The sequence below is a fragment of the Chelonia mydas genome, chromosome 14 (assembly GCF_015237465.2).
Source record: "Chelonia mydas isolate rCheMyd1 chromosome 14, rCheMyd1.pri.v2, whole genome shotgun sequence".
Classification (NCBI taxonomy): Eukaryota; Metazoa; Chordata; order Testudines; family Cheloniidae; genus Chelonia; species Chelonia mydas.
Window position 1 is genome coordinate 43,444,747 of NC_051254.2, and position 19,822 is coordinate 43,464,568.

General features: G+C 59.8%; 2 protein-coding genes across 3 annotated transcripts; both read right to left on the bottom strand.

Annotated features, from left to right (window-relative positions):
- Nucleotides 1–432: 432 nt before the first annotated feature.
- Nucleotides 433–6,450, bottom strand: LOC119567607 (antigen-presenting glycoprotein CD1d-like). Of its 2 annotated transcripts, none has more exons than XM_037914135.2 (6): nucleotides 6,293–6,450; nucleotides 5,772–6,050; nucleotides 4,867–5,148; nucleotides 4,107–4,403; nucleotides 2,567–2,666; nucleotides 433–2,489 (listed from the first exon to the last, which is right to left on the bottom strand). In XM_037914135.2, exons 1-6 carry the CDS (start codon nucleotides 6,339–6,341, stop codon nucleotides 2,450–2,452), a joined length of 1,047 nt encoding a protein of 348 aa, XP_037770063.1. In that variant the 5' UTR covers nucleotides 6,342–6,450; the 3' UTR covers nucleotides 433–2,449. The 2 variants fall into 2 exon arrangements, with proteins under 2 accessions (XP_037770063.1, XP_043383854.1); XM_043527919.1 differs by having other exon boundaries at nucleotides 2,212–2,489; nucleotides 5,772–6,029; nucleotides 6,293–6,404.
- Nucleotides 6,451–15,397: 8,947 nt separating this feature from the next.
- On the bottom strand, nucleotides 15,398–19,601 carry LOC102933301 (HLA class II histocompatibility antigen, DP beta 1 chain). Its single transcript, XM_043527626.1, has 3 exons — nucleotides 19,572–19,601; nucleotides 16,291–16,618; nucleotides 15,398–16,113 (listed from the first exon to the last, which is right to left on the bottom strand). Exons 1-3 carry the CDS (start codon nucleotides 19,599–19,601, stop codon nucleotides 16,103–16,105), a joined length of 369 nt encoding a protein of 122 aa, XP_043383561.1. The 3' UTR covers nucleotides 15,398–16,102.
- Between the last annotated feature and the right edge of the window lie 221 nt (nucleotides 19,602–19,822).

Sequence of the window (19,822 nt, forward strand, 5' to 3'; positions counted from 1 at the left end):
CTTCCCCAGGGCCTGGTGCCCAAACCCCTTTCTGCTGGGGGCGGGGGAGGACGTGTGTCTGGGGGGATTGGGCGGATGGGTCTGTGTGAATTATTCCCAGTGGAAGGTTCGGGGCTGGCAGAAGTTCTGAGTCCCAACCCCCCAAAGGGCCCTGTCACAGCTCCCCAGGTTTGGTGCCTTGGCCCAGCCTTGGACCTGGGTCTGGGGGGACCCGTTTGGAGTGTCAGACCCCCCCTCGCCCCCCGGGTCCCACTCTGCCGTCAGGGGAGCCACGTGGCTTCCCTGCCCCCTTGGGTCAAACCTCGGAGCCGTGAGCACCCCGGCCTCACTCTGTGAGCGTCCTTCAGGGAGTCCTCCTGGGCTGGACACCTCCGAGAGATGTGTACCCCAAAGGGGGCGATGGCCCCCCCAGAATGTGCAGGGACTCAGGCAGCCTTGTCAAAGCAGGTGGGTTTATTAGGTGACTAGCACACGGCATAGGAAGCCCTCAGGCCAGCACAGACACCTGGGGTACAGCTGAGTTCCTTTGGGGGGTCTCCCAGCCCCAGCCAAGCTGTGTGGACCCCTTGGCTCCCGCTCTGGGCCTCTTTGTCCCCTGTTCCCCTCTTTGTCTCTAGTTCCCGGGTGAGCTCACCCCCCACCTGGTCCCTCCTCAGGCCATGCTCTTGGCCGGGGAATGGGGCGCAGCTCCCTTGCTGAGAGGCAGGAAGTCGACACGATCAGGATCATTTGCTGGGTGCTAGGTGGCAAATGTTGCCGTGTTTGGCTTTGCTACATGAACCTGGGCCCCAAAGCCGAGACAGCCGGGCATCAGCCACACCTGCCTCGCTGGGCCTCTGCAAAGAGTAAACAGCCATTTCCCCCACCTAGCGAACAATGCACCATATAGGGGAAACTGAGGCACATACAGTATTCATACAAAATATTACAGAAAATTCCCACTCCGTCCCACCCTCCACCTCCCATCCCATCCTGACGTGCGCAGTGTGAACATCCAGCGCGTTAGACGGAAGGGGGAAGGTGGTGCCATTGGGGGAGGCCGGGTTTGGGCAGGGGACACGGAGCAACGCTACATATTAAGGGCACAGACCAGGCCCCGTGGGGAGGAATTCTGGTCACTAACATCAGAGCGGAGCTGGCACCGCAGGAGGGTAAAGGCCCCGTGCCCCATTGCCCACCTCCTTCAGCCAGCCCAGCCCCTCCCCTGCCCTGGGGCTGGATTGGAGGCAGTGCACCCTAATGGGAAAGGCCGCGTGTCCCATTCCTCACCCCACTGAGCTGCCAGTCCCCCCACCCTGGGGCTGCATTAGAGCTGGAGCCCCCTGGAGAGTAATGGGCCCACGTCCCAGTCTCCCATGGATGGTCCCCCTGAACCCTGCCTGTGGCCTGGTCTACACTTAATGCTTATCCCAGCAGAGCTCTGCAGGTAAGGTGTGACACCACCCCCGGGACACACACAGAGCTCTGGGGGTCAGAGGTGTGACCCCACACCCCAGCACACCGCTGTGTCGCCAAGCCCCCCATGTGCACACAGTCATTCTGCAGAGCAGGGCATGTGTGGACCAGGCGAGGGCTGTGCGGGGAGGCGCTGTCCCCACACTGGGGATAAACCCCTCCTGGCTGCGCTACGTCCACACTCGCTAGCCTCCCTCTCTTCCCCCCCCCCGCCAGGACTATTATTATTGCTATATTACCGCAGGGCCGAGGAGCCTGGTCGTGCCCACGACCCCCTTGGGCTCGCTGCTGCCCAGACGCAGAACAAAAACACAGAACCTACCCCTGGAGCCCGGGTCCCTCACACCCAGCTCTGGAGGGGCCCTGTCCCCAGGAGCTCTCAGCCCAGCCCAGCCAGCTGCCTCCCGGGCGCCCTGTGGGGCGTAGTGTTGTCAGGGCTCCCTGTGGGTAGCTGGCCTATGTCCCATGGGCAACCCACTTGCTACCCGTGACGCAGCAAGGAGGGGGGAGTGTTGACCTGGGAATGTGGCAGGGGAGTTTCACTGGGGGTGGGAGACCTGAGAGCCTGTCACCTGAGCCAGGAGGGGGAGGGGGAGGTAACACCTCTGCCCGGGAATGTGGACAGAGGCTGCAGGAGGGAGCCTGCTGGGTGGGGGTTGGTTTCAGTTTGGGGCTGGGTGGAGGAACACAGGGAACCCCAGGGCTGGGGTCTAAGCTCCCTGCTCCCCCAGAAGGACTTGACTGAGGGGTCCTGGTTGTACCCACAGCTCTGTTTGTTCCTGTTGTCCAATAAACCTTCCATTTTACTGGCTGGCTGAGAGTCACAGTGAATCCCAGGAAGGGGGGTGCAGGGCCCGGACTCCCCCACACTCTGTGACACCCCGATCCAGTCCTGCCCTTGGGGCCCTCAGCTCTGGAGCCGGGCACGGATCCAGCCCCAAGGTCCATGTCCCCAGGAGATGGGTCAATGCCCACACCTGGGCCGGTGCCGCCCTCAGGCCCTGGACTCCCCTGGTCTAACGTCCTGGTAGCCCCTGGAAGGAGAGAGCAGAGGGGATGGGTTATGGGGTGTAACGGTCCCACCCCCACCCCAGAGAGGGAGAGGACTCACCTGCGTCTGCTCCTCCACAGCACCACGGCCACGGCGGCTACAGCCAGAACCCCCAGGGTGATGCCCACGGCCAGGCCGGGGCCCCAGCCCCTGCTCTGCTCTGTAAAACAGGGGGTGCTATGCTGGGAACGGGGACAGGAGTATGGGCCCTGGTCCCTCCGCCTCTCCTGCAGTCTCCCCCTGCTCCCCCCATGTGACGAAGTGGGACTGTTCTTAATGTTTCCTCTGAATAGTATGGGGGTGCCTCAGTTTCCCCTAGGCAATTCTTAAGTATCTAGGGGGTGGGGTAAGGGTGTATGATCCTTGCAGAGCCCTAGAGGGCAGGTGTGGGCAGGGGTCTGGACACAGAGAATGGCCGACACCCTGTTTCCTGGCAACTGATGGCCTTGGCCCTTCCCCCCTGCAAGGTGAGAGGTAAAGGGTTGGAGAACAAAGGAATCCCGTGACCTCCTGGCCCGGGAAAGGGACAAAGCCCAGAGAAGGGGGGCTGTAGGGAGTTTCAGTTTGGGGCTGGCTGGTTGGCTCACTGCCCCCCAAAATGGACCCGGCTGAGGGGTCCTGTTCTCTGCACCTACAAGCTCTGTGTTAGACCATGTTCCTGTCATCTAATAAACCTTCTGTTTTACTGGCTGGCTGAGAGTCACGTCTGACTGCAGAGTTGGGGGGCAGGACCCTCTGGCCCCCCCAGGACCCCGCCTGCGTGGCGTCGCTGTGGGAAGCGCACGGAGGGGCAGAGGAGGCTGGAGGCTCCGGGGTCAGACCCAGGAAGGTGGAAGCCGGGTGAGCTGTGTGTCCTGCAGACAGGCTGCTCACAGGAAGGAGACTCCCCCAGAGTCCTGCCTGGCTTTGTAGGGAGCAGTTCCAGAGCATCGCCCGGGGACTCCGTGACACCCCACCCCAACCCACTGCCCTCAGCCCCACACCCCAGCACTGTTCGCTCAGCCTCCCCCACAGTCCCCCTATTTTCTCCCACAGTCCCACCCCCTGCTTCCCCCCAATCCAGTTCTGCTCCCCTCTGTCCAATCCCCACCATACCCATGTCTTTTTCCACATACCCCACAGGCCCTCCCCAGCTCTGCTCTCCGCACCTCCTCTGCCCCACTCTACACAGCTCTCTGCACCCCGTCCCATTCGCGCTCTCCTCAGCCGCCACTGCTGCCTCCCTCCATCCCAGTCCTGTCCCATCCCCCTCAGCTCCTCCATCCTGCTCCCCCTGGTCCATCCCCACAACCCTCACTCACCCCTCTGCCTCCCTCCATCCCAGTCCTGTCCCGTCCCCCTCAGCTCCTCCATCCTGCTCCCCCTGGTCCATCCCCCCAACCCTCACTCACCCCTCTGCCTCCCTCCATCCCAGTCCTGTCCCGTCCCCCTCAGCTCCTCCATCCTGCTCCCCCTGGTCCATCCCCCCAACCCTCACTCACCCCTCTGCCTCCCTGTGCCCCAATCCCGCTGCCTGGACCCACCCCCGTCCCACTCAGGACGTGCAGGAAAAGCCCCAGAGACCACGACCGCACCCCCAACCCTGGGGACGTGCCCCTACCCCAGGGGATCAGCAGGCTCTGGCCCCCCAGGCTGCTGTGCTCCACCCGGCAGGCGTAGCTGTGCCCGTCGCCCGGCTCCACGGCCAGGGAGCTGCGCAGCTGGTAGGTGAGGTCCGCGTTGGGCAGGATCCCGCTGGAGTTCAGCCGCCCGCTCGGCGCCACCTCCTCCCCGTCCTGCAGCCAGGCCACGCGGACGGGCCGGGGGTAGAAACCGGTGACCCGGCAAACCAGCAGTAACGGCACGGGGGTCCCGGCTGGGGGAGGCGCTCGGGCAAACACCACGGCGACCGGCCGCTCTGAGACAGGGGGAGAGAGACGGGGTGGGGGAGAGGGACGATTCAGTCTGAGCCTCAGGGACTCACTCGCCAAGCCCAGCTCCATCCCCCGGGGTCAGGCGTTCGCCGCTGTCCTGGCCAGACCACAATTCTGCCCCCTGCAGTTACCAGTGGTGAGGGAATCCCCCTTCACTTCCTGTCCTAAACGGCTGTGCAGTGCGGCTATGAAACGGCTACTATGCTCCACCCCAACTATAGCTGCATTTGTACACCAGGCAAGGGGTCCCTGGATAAACAGCCCCCGTGCCCCACCCCAGAGGTGGCTGCATATCAGTCCAAGGTGAGGGATCCCTGTATAAACAGCTCCCACACCTGACCCCAAAGGCGACTTCTTCTCAGTGCTGGACCAGGGATCCCTGTATAAACAGCCCCCACGTCCTACCCCAGAGGTGGTCGCATGGCAGCGAGTGGTGTCCAGCCTCACCTTGCCTCTCCAGAGACTCGTTCCCATACTGGACAAAGCTCTTGAGCTCATTGATACAGGTTGCTCGCAGGAGAAACTGAAGCGTGATGGCCGTGCTCCTCTCGTGGTTAAGAAGGTCCCGGGTGTAGAGCGCCAGCTTGTCCCCCTGCCTAGCGACCCAGGTGCCTGCATCCGCGTCGAAGCTGATGAAGTCCTCGCCGTTCACCGCGGCCTCATAGAATCCCCTAGAGGTGCCGTTGGGGTGGAACTCGCAGCTGACAGAGACCTGGGTAACAAAGGGGTCTGGAGCAGGGAGGGCAGGGGGATGAGGACGGGCGTCCCGAGGTCCCTGGGGGGCAGGGGTAAGGGTCAGAAATAGAGAGGCAGCGTGAGGGATGGGAGGGGGGAATAGACTTGTCAGGTACTATGAGGACCTTTGGCCTCACGACAGCGGTGGGATTGTGGGGCAGCCCTGGCTGGAATTCAGGGCACGTTGAAGTTTTTGTTTAAAGCTGATTTTTCATGTGCATAGTCAGATTGGCTCGAAAATCGCTACATTATATTGGGGCCTGAGGCAGAGTTTGTGGTGCAAATTTGGGGTCCCTTGGTCACGGGGTTCCTGAGATACAGATCCCTGCCCAAATGACCTGCTTTTCAAAGGGTCAGGCTACACATCAGGAAAGACCCGGAGCCTCGGCTCAGGGAGTGGGACGCGGGGCCTTTCCCCTCTAGGAAGTTCAAGCTACAATCTGGCCCCAGACCTGGCTGGCTGACTCTGGGGTGGAGAATGGGGTACGGGTGTTTCCCCTCTGAGGGACGCCGGCTCCAAACAGCCTACGGGCCAGGGACTGGCTGTCTTGCCCCCAGGGACACACTCAGTGGCTGTGGTGAGTGTGTCAGTTCCCAGCACCCCGCTCTGTACTCACAGCCCATTCCCTGCTGCTGAGCTATTCTGGTCACAGTACGGTTGAAGTCAAACAGGTAGCGATGGATCAGCAGCTCCAGGTTCTGCCACTGCTTCGGGGTCAGGCCCCGCTGGGCCCAGGGCTGCAGGAAGCGGATCTGGCAGGCGCTGCAGTCCATGGAGTGGGTCTCCAGGTCGCCCAGCAGGGCCATCCCCTCCATGTCCGTGGAGCTGGCGTTGTGGAAGACATTGATCTGGAGCAGCCGCAGGGTGATAGACGCTGTGGGGAGAGGAGGGGAGGCTGGGGGAGGGGGCAGGAAACAAGTGGAGGACAAAGCAGGTGGGGAGAGAGCTGAATGAGTCTCGGTCTCCTTAAGTCCTTCGCGACAGGATCTCCCTGCTGAACCTAACCCACCTCCCCACTCCTTCTACTCCCCCAGCAAGGGTCACTAGCCCAGCATGGTGCTGCCCTACCCTAGCCTTGGGATTACACCATCCCCACCTCCCAGCTGCAAAAACGGTGGGGGAGGGGTCCCCACTTACCAGCCCGGGCCCCCCATGCCCAGGGGAGGAGCAGCAGAGGGAGCAGCATCCTGGCAGGGGAAGGGGGAGCCAGGCTCAGGCGGGCGTCAGGGCAGCGAGATGAGGGGCCCAGAGTCACTCACATGCTCTCGGTTCTGCCCCAGGGCACACGCCTCTTTGCCCACTTCTCTCTTTGTCTGTCTCTGCTCAGCTGCGTCCCCGCAGCTGCCAGCCCCAAGCCAATCAGGGCAGAGGGAGTCGGGGAGCGGAGGCAGCGCGGGAGGGGGATCCCCGACCGCAAGATCAGAACCAGACCCTGTCCCCAGGTCAGTGTGTGTGACGCCCCCTCCATCTCCTCCAGCCTGGGGTACCACTGCTCCCAGCCCAGCCCCTAGCGCCGCCCTGGGGCAATGGGGCCAGCCCTGGCTGCCCGGGGAGAGCCCCCTGCTGCCCCCCACCCTGCTCCCTGCAGCCCAGCCCCTAGCGCCGCCCTGGGGCAATGGGGCCAGCCCTGTCTGCCCGGGGAGAGCCCCCTGCTGCCCCCCGCCCCGCTCCCTGCAGCCCAGCCCCTAGCACCGCCCTGGGGCAATGGGGCCAGCCCTGACTGCCTGGGGAGAGCCCCCTGCTGCCCCCTGCCCCACTCCCTGCAGCACGGCCCCCCAGTACCGCCCTGGGGCAATGGGGCCAGCCCTGACTGCCTGGGGAGAGCCCCTCCTGCCCCCCACCCCGCTCCCTGCAGCCCAGCCCCTAGCGCTGCCCTGGGGCAATGGGGCCAGCCCTGGCTGCCCGGGGAGAGCCCCTTGCTGCCCCCCGCCCGGCTCCCTGCAGCCCAGCCCCTAGCACCGCCCTGGGGCAATGGGGCCAGCCCTGACTGCCTGGGGAGAGCCCCCTGCTGCCCCCCACCCCGCTCCCTGCAGCCCAGCCCCTAGCGCTGCCCTGGGGCAATGGGGCCAGCCCTGACTGCCTGGGGAGAGCCCCCTGCTGCCCCCCGCCCGGCTCCCTGCAGCCCAGCCCCTAGCACCGCCCTGGGGCAATGGGGCCAGCCCTGACTGCCTGGGGAGAGCCCCCTGCTGCCCCCCGCCCCGCTCCCTGCAGCCCAGCCCCTAGCACCGCCCTGGGGCAATGGGGCCAGCCCTGTCTGCCCGGGGAGAGCCCCTTGCTGCCCCGGCCCTGCTCCCTGCAGCCCAGCCCCTAGCGCCGCCCTGGGGCGATGGGGCCAGCCCTGACTGCCCGGGGAGAGCCCCCTGCTGCCCCCCGCCCCGCTCCCTGCAGCCCAGCCCCTAGCACCGCCCTGGGGCGATGGGGCCAGCCCTGACTGCCCGGGGACAGCCCCCTGCTGCCCCCCGCCCCGCTCCCTGCAGCCCAGCCCCTAGCACCGCCCTGGGGCGATGGGGCCAGCCCTGGCTGCCCGTGGACAGCGCCCCCCCACTCAGAGCCAGATTCACCCACAGGCAGACTAGGCAGGTGCCCAGGGCTCAGATTCGTGGCCAGCATCCTGCTCCTCACCCCGCCCACGGGCTCCGCCCACAGCAGCACCCTCAGCCCCGGTACGGCACCCCAAACCTGCCCCGGCGCAGAGGGTAGGCTTGGGCTGGGGGAGCGAGCCTGCCCCCACTCACCCCGCAGGGGTGGTCCTGCACTGTGGGGCTGGGGCTGGCTCCTCCCGCTGGGGGGCAGCCGGGCTGAACCTAGGGGCACCAGTTCAGGTTTTGGTGTGGGGGGGAAACAAATTTTAACTGTGATTCCCGGGGCTCCCGAGGCACCTGAAACAGATAACAACTTAGAAAGCAGCCGACCGGAGCGCTGTATCTCCTTCCCATAGAGCGAAAGACAATTCAATCCACCTCAGAGCTGGGCTCCGGGCTGCCGCGGCCTCCTTCCCAACCGGTCTCCCAGAGGTGGCCGGCCGGGTTTGGCTCCCCGCCGTGAGACAGGTGGCCCGGAGGCAGCTGGCTTCGTCCGGCTACCCCCGCGCCCGCCCGGTCTGCCGGCAGGCCGGCGCCTTGGGGACGGAGCCCCCCAGGACGCCGCTCGGCATCTCGCGGGGCTGACGAGGAGCCTGACCTCCTGGGCGCCGCTGGGAATCCCGCCCGGCGCGGAAACCGCTCTGCAAACCCGGCCCTTCGCCTGCGCGGGCCGCAGGGCCCCCGGCACAAGGGGGAGAGCCGCCCGGGCCGAGCTCCCCGAGGGGCTGGGAGGGGACGCAGCTCAGACACTCGCAGATACTGCGGTGAGGGGGCGAAGACGTGGGCCCCGAGGGGACCCCCCTCTACCAAACTCGGGGGGGGGCACAGGAGTCCCCGGCCCCTAAATGGCACCTCTGGCTGAACCTGAATGACAGGGGCAGAGCCCCCCTCACCAGCCCCCTCCATGCCAACATCCCCTCCCCCGCCCCGATGTCCCCCTCCCAAAAGTCCTTCCCCCTCCCTTCCTTTAGCCCCTCCCACTCTGTGCCCCATTCTCCTCTCTTCTCCTCCCAGGCCCCCGGGCCCCTCCCTTTCTCCCAGGCTGGTGGACCGGCCAATCAGAAGGTGCTGCTGCCTCTCAGCATCACTAGTTGCCGGGCAGAGTCCGCCGGGAGGCAGTTCTAGCGAGTGAGGGAAAAAGGCGGGAAAAGGGCGGAGATGCGGCAGGAGGCGTCAACAGCCCCCGAGAGTGTGATGGGGGAGGGGCCAACTGCCACCTGAGGGGCAGGAGGGGGAGGGGGCAACTGTCACCTGAGGGGCAGGAGGGGGAGGGGCCAACTGTCACCTGAGGGGGCAGCTGCCACCTGAGGGGACCCCAGCAAATGTCCCTGTGACGGGGTGCGTCACAGAGACCCCCTTGGGACGGTCACCTGACCTGCTGAACGTACCTCTGAGCCCGTTTCCCCTGCCCGCGGGGGACCCAGACCCTGCCTGGTAGAGCCAGGCACGCCAGCCGGCTGCCAACACAGACCCAGGGGCTGAACCCGCCCCAAAGCTGCCGAGGTCACAGAAAACCAGCACCCAGACCCCCAGCTCCCCGTGGGGTCAGCAGGTCCCTGTCTCTGGCACCCAGACCCCCAGCTCCCCGTGGGGTCAGCAGGTCCCCCGTCTCCGGCACCCAGACCCCCAGCTCCCCGTGGGGTCAGCAGGTCCCTGTCTCTGGCACCCAGACCCCCAGCTCCCAGTGGGGTCAGCAGGTCCCTGTCTCCGGCACCCAGACCCCCAGCTCCCCGTGGGGTCAGCAGGTCCCCCGTCTCCGGCACCCAGACCCCCAGCTCCCAGTGGGGTCAGCAGGTCCCCCGTCTCCGGCACCCAGACCCCCAGCTCCCAGTGGGGTCAGCAGGTCCCTGTCTCCGGCACCCAGACCCCCAGCTCCCCGTGGGGTCAGCAGGTCCCCCGTCTCCGGCACCCAGACCCCCAGCTCCCAGTGGGGTCAGCAGGTCCCCCGTCTCCGGCACCCAGACCCCCAGCTCCCAGTGGGGTCAGCAGGTCCCCCGTCTCCGGCACCCAGACCCCCAGCTCCCCGTGGGGTCAGCAGGTCCCCCGTCTCCGGCACCCAGACCCCCAGCTCCCCGTGGGGTGAGCAGGTCCCCTGTCTCCAGCACCCAGACCCCCAGCTCCCCGTGGGGTGAGCAGGTCCCCTGTCTCCGGGACCCAGACCCCCAGCTCCCCGTGGGGTGAGCAGGTCCCCTGTCTCCAGCACCCAGACCCCCAGCTCCCAGTGGGGTCAGCAGGTCCCCCGTCTCCGGCACCCAGACCCCCAGCTCCCCGTGGGGTCAGCAGGTCCCTGTCTCCGGCACCCAGACCCCCAGCTCCCAGTGGGGTCAGCAGGTCCCCCGTCTCCGGCACCCAGACCCCCAGCTCCCCGTGGGGTCAGCAGGTCCCTGTCTCCGGCACCCAGACCCCCAGCTCCCCATGGGGTCAGCAGGTCCCTGTCTCCGGCACCCAGACCCCCAGCTCCCAGTGAGGTCAGCAGGTCCCCCGTCTCCGGCACCCAGACCCCCAGCTCCCCGTGGGGTCAGCAGGTCCCCTGTCTCCAGCACCCAGACCCCCAGCTCCCAGTGGGGTCAGCAGGTCCCCCGTCTCCGGCACCCAGACCCCCAGCTCCCCGTGGGGTCAGCAGGTCCCTGTCTCCGGCACCCAGACCCCCAGCTCCCCGTGGGGTCAGCAGGTCCCTGTCTCCGGCACCCAGACCCCCAGCTCCCAGTGAGGTCAGCAGGTCCCCCGTCTCCGGCACCCAGACCCCCAGCTCCCCGTGGGGTCAGCAGGTCCCCTGTCTCCATCACCCAGACCCCCAGCTCCCAGTGGGGTCAGCAGGTCCCCCGTCTCCGGCACCCAGACCCCCAGCTCCCAGTGGGGTCAGCAGGTCCCCTGTCTCCGGGACCCAGACCCCCAGCTCCCAGTGGGGTCAGCAGGTACCCTGTCTCCAGCACCCAGACCCCCAGCTCCCCGTGGGGTCCAAACCCCAAAGGACTCCGTCTTACCCTGTATAAAGCTCAGACAAGGTAAACGCAGGAATTGCCCGTCCTCTACAACACTGACAGAGAGCGATGTCCAGCGATTTGCTCCCCCAGGTGTTCATCACGTACCCTGGGTTTATAAATAAATAACGGTGATTTTATTAGTATAAAAAGTAGGATTTAAGTGGTTTCGAGTAATAACAGAGAGAACAGAGTAAGTCACAAATCAAAATAAAACAAAACAGGCAAGTCTAAGCCTAATACATTAAGAAACTGATTACGGGTGATATCTCGCCTTCAGAGCTGTTCCAATGAGCTTTTTCACAGACTAGACTCCTTCCTCGTCTGGGCCCGATCCTTTCCCCAGTACAGTCTTTGTTTGATCCAGCAGACATCTCTGGTGGTAAGCAGGGGTTTTCTCATGACTGGCCCCCCCTTTTGTCTTGCTCCATCCCCTTTTATAGCTTTGGCCACGGCAGGAATCTTTTGTCTCTCTGGGTCCCCACCCCTCGTTCTAAATGGAAAAGTACCAGACTTAAGATGGATTCCAGTACCAGGCGACATGGTCACATGTCACTGTGAGACCCCTCGTCTCCATTCTTCCTGGGTTGGCCCACACCTCCACAGGAAGGCTTGCAGGTAAATAAACCATTTACAACCAATTGTCCTAGTCAGTGGGAGCCATCAAGATTCTAAACCTCCATTAATGGCCCACGCGTTGCATAATTACAACAGGACCTCAGAGTTATACTTCATAGTTCTAGCTTCAGATACAAGAATGATACATGCATACAAATAGGAGGAATATATTCCCTAGTTTATAACCTTTGTTATGATACCTTACAAGAGACCTTTTGCACAAAACATATTCCAGTTACGTCATATTCACACTCATAAGCATATTTCCATAAACATATGGAGTGCAACATCACAGTCACCCTGACTTCTTGGTCTGTGGACTTTGTGCTTTGTTATTGTAGGGTTGCTGGGGAGCGCTGGGCTGTGGACAGGCTGGTTTGTTATTGTAGGGTTGCTCGGGAGTGATGGGTGTGTAGACATGCTGGCTTGTTATTGTAGGATTGCTGTTGATAAGCTGGTTTGTTATTGTAGGGTTGCTCCTCAGTGCTGGGCTGCCTCACGCTGGTCTCATGGTAACAGTGACATGCAATGACCATCCCCGGTTGGTTCTGGATGAAAATCGTTGCCTGGTGTTTGGAACCCTATGTGGGGTGCGGCTGTCCTGGGGGCGGAGGGACCTCACTGTGCAGGGGGAGCCCCCGGCTTGGTTTTCCCCACTTGGCCCTGGAGCAGACGCTGCTTTTCCAGAGTGAATCTCCCCCAATTCATCCTCTGGGTTCCGGCTCTCGTCCCAACCCCATTGTTAGGGTCAGGGCAGGTCTGGGTTTTGGGCCCTGCCCCCCTCAGGGTCCTCTATTTCCTCCAGCCCAGAGTAAGTGAGCAGACGATTGACACACGCAGCAGGGGGTGCAATCCCCTGGGTTGACCCCCCCTTCATGACACCCCCACTGAGCCGTGTGAAAGAGGGAAGAAGGCCCGGCAGTCGCAGCCGCAGACAGACCCCGCACGTCCTGCCGGAGGAGGCCACGGGCCGTCCCTGTATCTCCGCTGTGGAGCAGGGGCAGCGGGTCCCTGCACGGCGAGACCGCAGGAGAGACTGGGGAGCGGCCCCCCAGGCCCCGGTGAGCGCAGCGAGGTGAGTGCCACGGGTTCACACCGTTTTGCGGTGGTTGTTCTACCCTGTGTGCTCTGCAGCGCTGCTGCTGGGGTTTGTCTGCTTCTGCAGCAGGGGGCTTTGTTATTTTGTCTTGTGTGTCTGAGGGTCGACATTTGAGCTCTGGGGCAGCACAGAAATGACCTTCCTGGGACACACCAGCGTGTTCGGTCCCTGGGCCATTACGAGTGACGATAAGACGACACAGGCTGGTTTATTTCAGCGAGGTCACTTGTTAGCACCAGGGCTGAGCACATTCTGTCTTCTCACCATTTCCTCATGTGGTTTCAGGTTTGCGCTGACAGTTAACCCACCAGCCAAGCAGGCAAATGCCATTAACCCCTGTTCCAGAGAGAAGGAAACGGGGAGGTGACGTGACCTGCCTGAGGTCACGCAGTGAAACTGCAGCAGAGCTGGACAGAACCCAGGTGTCCTGATGTAGCTGCAACACCGTCCCGGCCAGCCCCTGCAGTGGAGGCTCTGACGGCTTTTCATCGCATGCCCTTGCTGTACACACTGTGTGGAAGCAAAATGTGACTATAGGCAGGACTCTGTCTGGATTGTTTTATTCCACGGACGGGGGTACCAGTAAGTGGTGGTTGACATTGGCAGTGACCCTCCCAGCCACACTCCTGTTAGAGAGCCAGAGAAGCTGGCAGGGGCGTGCTAGGAACAAGGATTCCTAAACCAGAGCAGAGAAGTGGCTCCCTTGTATCTGCTCTCCTGTTTTCTTCCAAGAAATCTGTGTTGTACCCAGCCCCCAGCACGGCTCCTCCGCCTGCTGGAAACTAGGGCCTGGGTCTGGGGAGTCCCCGGCCCCAAGGCTGCTGGTCTGCCCATCCTGCTCCCTGCAGCCAGGGGCCACAGGAACTAGAGGCCCCAGCCTTTTCCCTGCTAGTTCCCCCTGGCCGCAGCGAGCTCTGAGCAAGCGGGTTTGTTGGGGAGCTGGCGTATTAGGCAGTGCAGCAGTTATAACAGAAAACGACCTCTTTGCAGCTTCCCCCACAACCTCACAAAGGCACCCCCGGGGCCCTGTAAGTATGAGTCACCAGGCATGAGGCGAGTGATTATGGTTAAGATTAGCCACCAGCCACAGCAACACAAGCTCTGCGGAGTGACAGGCATTCCCCAGCCCTGCCCACAGTGAAAAGAAATGTCAGTTTATTTAACAAAGGTTAGAGATTCGAGAAGACCCAAGTAGAATTATTGAGAAAAAATGGCTACATATAAAATAAAATCATAACACACATTCTAGAGACTAATCTTAATTACCAAGATACTTTTCTATGTATCTAATGAAGCTTAGCTCTTCCAAAATGTCAGCAGTGTTTTCCAGCCAGGCAGGCTGTGATATCTTTCTCAGGAAACAAGCCACGCTCTTAACTTCATGCCTCTGTGAAGGATACTGTGTGTCTTTTTGCACCCCCAGGTATATTAAATAGTCCATTGAGCTTTATTCATAAACTGGACACCCTCCCACTGTGTGTTCCTTCCTGCAGATTTGGGGATCCCTTCTTGATTTCGCAGCCTGGATTAGCCGGTAGGTCCCTATGCAAATAGACTTACATTGTGAGATGCACAATACACAATGGCCAGCCAGAGGATAAACGACTCCTAACCCCTGCCTGCACAGAAACGTGTTTTAAACTTCACATGACCTGCCTGTTCTCTACTTTAAGAACATAGTTTTTATGTTTAGCTACAGCTGTGACCAGCTGTCCCTGCGCTGCCCGAGTGTAAGGAAAAGCCAGCGCCCTCAGGGGAGGGCTCACACACTGAGTTTGGGGTGCGATCCCTTGTGTCTATTTACCCTTGCTGTCCATTCCTGACTGGGTGGCAGGTTGACACATGTCAATCCCTATTGTCACCTTTCTCCCTGGGTCACACATGCATTGTCATCATCACTTTATGAGGAGACGACTTTTACGTTTCTCGACAACCGGAGGAAATATTTTTCTCATGTTTCCTTGTGTGTGAGACATTGGCTAGAAAGTGTCCCTGTCTCAATCTCTCCGGTCCTGCTGGCTGCTCTTTTCTGGGTTTAGACTTTGCTTTGTACTTTCTGGTCTGTACCCCAAGGTTGAGGTCTCAGAGTCTGCCGAAATTTTGCACAGTTCACTATGGTCACGTATCTGCTAGCATGATTGTTCTGTGCAGGGACCTGGGGCCATCCCAGACAGGTTCCCACACGGGCAGCGACATCAGCAAGAGTGACTGTGGGGCTGGGCAGGGGGCCAGGAGACCGTTAACTCGGGACGTGTGCACGAGGGAAAGTGAGGACTCCCCCAGGTGGGAGCAGCGCAGGAGGGTGGGGAGAGCCCAGGGAGGAGACAATGACAGAAAGGGACATTCAACCAGAGGACACCAGGCCTCGATCAGCAGTGCAGAAGTACGTTCCTGGGCTCCCAGCTTCTACATTCTCCAGGATGGGATCAGATCCTTTATGGGGGGCAGTGAGCCAGACAACCCTGTCTGCCCTTCACTCCATGTCCCCAGCCAGCCCCAAACTGAAACTCTCTCCCGCCCCTCCTCCTCTGGGCTTTGTCCCTTTCCCGGGCCAGGAGGTCACCGGATTCCTTTGTTCTCCAACCCTTTAGCTCTCACCTTGCAGGGGGGAAGGGCCAGGCCATCAGGTGCCAGGAAACAGGGTGTCAGCCATTGTCTGTGTCCAGACCCCTGCACACACCTGCCCTCTAGGGCTCTGCAATGATCATACACCCTTACCCCACCCCCTAGATACTTAAGAACTGCATAGGGGAAACTGAGGCACCCCCATACTATTCAGAGAAAACATTGAGAACAGTCCCACTTTGTCACAAGCCCCTCCACAGTCTCTTCGTTTGATTTAAGGGGAGACTTTTGTGCTTTTAGAAAGATTGTTCTAAAGGCGAAAGGCCCCAGGAAAATGTGGGAAGTGGTGTGTGAGTGTGAATGGGACGTTGTTGCTCATGTCAACACACCTGGGAAAATAATTAGAGAGTGAGTGAGCGCAGGTAAGGGAAAAACGGGTATCACACAGTCAGCGTTTTGACCTGCAAGTTATTACAGTTTCTTTCACACGTTTAGGCAAAAAGGGAAGCAGCTTTGAGGGTAGCATAAATAAGTGTCAGAATTCAGGGTCAGGAGTTCATCGATTTCTGGTCTGTTTCTCAAGTGAGTTTGGTCTCCATATTTCTAAAAGGGGAAGTGGATTTGTTTCACCACTGGAGAGGAACTGACTAATCTGCAGGCACTTCAAACTGTGTCTGCAACTCCCTGATGTTCCGGGAGTGTGTGGGACTAGAGAGGAGAAGTGGAGGGGAGGCCAGGAGGGCACGACTGTAGCTCAGATTCTGAAGGGTCTGACTCAGGTTTATGGGAAGCCAGGGTGGGATTAGCCCTGCACTTCCTGGACATGGGCAGAGAGATGGGCAGGAAGTTCCTGGGTCACTAGAAAACTGGATTCGAGCCTGAAGGGAAAATTAAAGCAAAGTGTGGTGAACCAAAATTCTAGCGAAACCCTCCAGTGCCACTGCATCGTGGCCCCACTGGGGACTCGTTTCCTGAGGCTGCCGGCCCCATCCCTGAGCCAGTCATCTTTCTTATTCCTCAGGTAGACGAGCAACCCCAGGACCACGAAGATCAAACCCAGCACGAAGCCCCCGACCCTAGCCAGCCTCTTGCCCCGGCAGAGTCAGCCAGAGCCTGTGTGGAAACAAGAGCACAGCTGGTTTAGGCTGAGCTCAGCCTCTCCTTCCCCTTGCGCTCTCTGCCCGCAGGGGTGGGGTGGGGCTGTGACCCAGGCCCATCCCCTGGGGGCTCCACAGAGCGAGGGATGCCTTTGCGGGGCTCAGGGGCTGCCCCACACCCAGAGGCTCTTACCCCAGTGCACGGTGAGGGGGTCCCGCAGGCTGATGTGTTCCACCTGGCAGGTGTAGACGTCCCCGCGCCGGGGGCTCATCTCCAGCATCACCAGGATCTGGAAGGTCCAGTCTCCGTTCTGGAGCAGCTCCATGGACACCACCCCGGCCGTCTGCTCCTGCCCATTCTTCAGCCACTTGATCTCGATCCCTGAGGGGTAAAACCCTGTCACAGAGCAAACCAGCAGGTTGCAATGGGCTGGGACCCCGATTTCATGGGGGAAACTTTCACCTTGGAGAGAAGCAGGGAGAGAGAGAGAGATGGGAAAGGAGTAAGAGACAGAGCAGGACTCAAAGAGACCAGGTTCCAGTTCCAATTTTTACAATCTTCCTTCACCCCAGAGCATGAGGAGATCATCACAGATCCTGGCAAAAGTACCATTGTTAACCTTTGGTATTCCCCCATTGTCCCTGTCTGGGGGATACCTACTCGGACAGATATGACAATATCTTGCAATGTCCTGGATAAACCTTATTGAATTAAGCGAAACCTTATTGAATTAAATATTTTAGGAGTCCATTGTATTCCAAATGCAGTGGTTTAAGTGTTATTATGGAATTGTGCGTAACTTCTAGGCAACATGACCAATGTGATCATGACATGAGAGACTTTGTGATTCTAGGGAAAGAAAGGAGTGAGAGCAGCAGATCTGGGACAGTGGACTTCAAAAAATCAGACTTCAGCCAAGTCAGAGAGCTGGTAGGTTAGGAAGAAAATCTAAGGAAAAAAGGAGTTCAGAAGAGCTGGCAGAGTCTCAAGAAGACAGTATTCAAGGCATGACTGCAAACTATCCCAATGGAAAGAAAAGATAGAAAGAGTCTGCCACAGAGTCACAGGGTCTGGTCTATGCCCAGCCTGTAACCGGAACGATCCCTTAGTGTGCTGGGTCTCAAGGACCCACACAGTTCCATACGGGCAGGCCCGGGGCCTCCAGGACTCTGACACTGGGCCTTTGTCACCAGCAAACCCTGTCTCTCGCCATGGCTCCCTGCAACCAATCCAGCCCAGCCAGACCCCTAAAGGAGGCTTGTGCTGTAGTTCTGGGCTCCGTGCTGTCAGGGAGGATTTGGAGCAACACAGGGGGTCTTTTCAAAACAAGGGAACCATTTCTCAGTCCCCTGGCCTACAGAACTCGAAAGTCCTTAGGTTGGCAAAGGGGGTCAGAAGTGACGCCGTCATGCACCCTGGCCAAGGCAGTGCCCTGAGGAGCCAGCCAAGCTGTAATGGACTCCCTTTCTCGCGCTCTCCCCAGGGCTGAGCTCCTGAGTCCCCCCTTCTTCCAGTCACCCGACACCTTCTTCTCCAGCGTCCCCAGTTCTACCTGCTGGGGATTCCTGCTCTTTGGTCTTGATTGTTGGGTCTCTAGGGCGTCTCTTTGTCTAGCTGCACCTTCTTTTGGTTTGGGTCTGTTTCAGCCAGTTTTTCTGATGACTATAGTCATTCCGCCAGACAGCGAGGTGACACACACATCTTCTGTCTCCTGTGCTGGTCCAGGAGCAGTGCTGACCCTATCAATGTGACGTACAAAGGGAGACTGAGGCAGGCCTAGGGTTCATAACATAGATCACAGAAAATTCCCACTTCAGCACAGAGGCCAACATGGCTCCATCAGGAACTCTCTAATCACCTGGAAATCAAAAAGGAATCCTACAGAAAGTGGAAAGATGGACAAATTGCTAAGGAGGAGCACAAAAGAACAGCACAAGCACATAGGGATAAAATCAGAAAGGCCAAGCCACAAAATGAGTTACACCTAGCAAGGGACATAAAAGGCAATAAGGAGAGGTTCTTTAAATACTTTAGGAGCAAGAGAAAGACAAAGGAAAGTGTAGGTCCTCTACTTCGTGGGGAAGGAGAGCGAATACCTAACAACATCAAGAAGGCTGAGGTGTTTAATGCCTATTTTGCTTCAGTCTTCACTAAATAGGTTAATGATACTCAACACAATATTAACAACAAGGGGGAAGGAACACAAGCCGAAACAGGGAAAGAACAGGCTAAAGAATATTTAGATAAGTTGGATGTATTCAAGTCAGAAGGTCCTGATGAAATTCCCCATGGGATACTTAAGAAACTAGCTGAAGCAATCTCAGAACCAGTAGCCATGATCTTTGAGAGCTCATGGAGGTAGGGTGAGGTCCCACAGGACAGGGAAAGGGCAAACCTAGCACCTGTCTTTATAAACGGGAACAAAGGGGACCTGGGGAATTATAGACCAGTCCTCTTAACTTTGGTACCTGGAAAGATACTGTCACGGAGTGTAGGGGAGTCCAGGGCTGCACCCCTCTTCCTGGGATTCACTGTGACTCTCAGCCAGCCAGTAAAACAGAAGGTTTATTGGACAACAGGAACACAGTCTCAAGCAGAGCTTGTGGGTACACCCAGGACCCCTCAGTCAAGGCCTTCTGGGGGGCAGGGAGCTTAGACCCCAGCCTTGGGGTTCCCTGTGTTCCAGCTCCAAACTGAAACCAACCCCCCCAGCAGGCTCTCACCTCTAGCCTTTGTCCATTTCCCGGGCAGAGGTGTTACCTGGCCCCAACCCCCTCCTGGCTCAGGTGACAGGCTCTCAGGTCTCCCATCCCCAGGGAAACTCCCCTGCCACATTCCCAGGTCAACACTCCCCCCTCCCTGCTGCGTCACAGATGCTGGAACAAATTATTAAGCAATCAGTTAGTAAGCACCTGGGGGATAATAGAATTATAAGGACTAGCCAGCTTGGATTTGTCAAGAATAAATCTTGCCAAACCAACCTAATTTCCTTCTTGGACAGGGTTACTGGCCTGGTGGACAGGCGGGAAGCAGTAGACATGATGGATCTCGATTTCAGTCAGGCTTTAGACACAGTCCGGCAGGACGTTCTCGTAGGCCAACCAGGGAAATGGGGGCTAGATGACATGACAGTCGTGTGGGTGCACAACCGTTTGAGAGGCCGTCCTCAGAAAGCAGTTCACAGTTTGCTGTCCAAGCGGGAGGGTGGATTTAGCAGGGGCCCCAGGGGTCAGCCCTGGGTCCGGTACTAGTCTATAGCTTCGTTGATGGCTTGGATAATGGAGTGGAGAGCCCTGCAACATTAACTCCATGTAACCCACGCTGGCACTGCGGCTCTCCAGTCCCATCTAGTGCCTGACAGAGGTGGCCCTGTTGGCAGTAGAAGCTCCCACTTGAGGATCCCGAGATCGAGGATTCAATTCCCCTGCCTGCCCACCACCCACACAAGATGTTGAGTTGCACCCTCCACTCACCTCTCCCGCCATTCGCCTTTCCCCCGCCATCGACAGAATGTATCCAGAGACACCTGTCTTTTATCTAGCGCCTCCTTCTGGCTGCTCGGCGAGCCACCGGCCCCGCTCGGTGATGGCCGCATAGACACCCACATCTCTATGGAGGAAGCCGAGCTCCTGCCGGTGCCAGACGTCCCTTTCCTCAGACCGCACTGCAGGTGAGTGTCACTGGGGCCGTGACACTCACCTGCAGCCTGCTCTGAGAGGGGAGA

Coding starts and splice junctions, on each gene's coding strand:
- LOC102933301 (XM_043527626.1), bottom strand. CDS start 19,601: ATGGCGGGGGAAAGGCGAATGGCGGGAGAG. Junction 16,619..19,571: donor AAAGGCGAATGGCGGGAGAG/GTGAGTGGAGGG, acceptor GGTCTCTTTGAG/TCCTGCTCTGTCTCTTACTC.
- LOC119567607 (XM_037914135.2), bottom strand. CDS start 6,341: ATGCTGCTCCCTCTGCTGCTCCTCCCCTGGGCATGGGGGGCCCGGGCT. Junction 6,051..6,292: donor GGCATGGGGGGCCCGGGCTG/GTAAGTGGGGAC, acceptor CCCCTCCCCCAG/CCTCCCCTCCTCTCCCCACA. Junction 2,667..4,106: donor GAGCCTGCTGATCCCCTGGG/GTAGGGGCACGT, acceptor CCTGTTTTACAG/AGCAGAGCAGGGGCTGGGGC.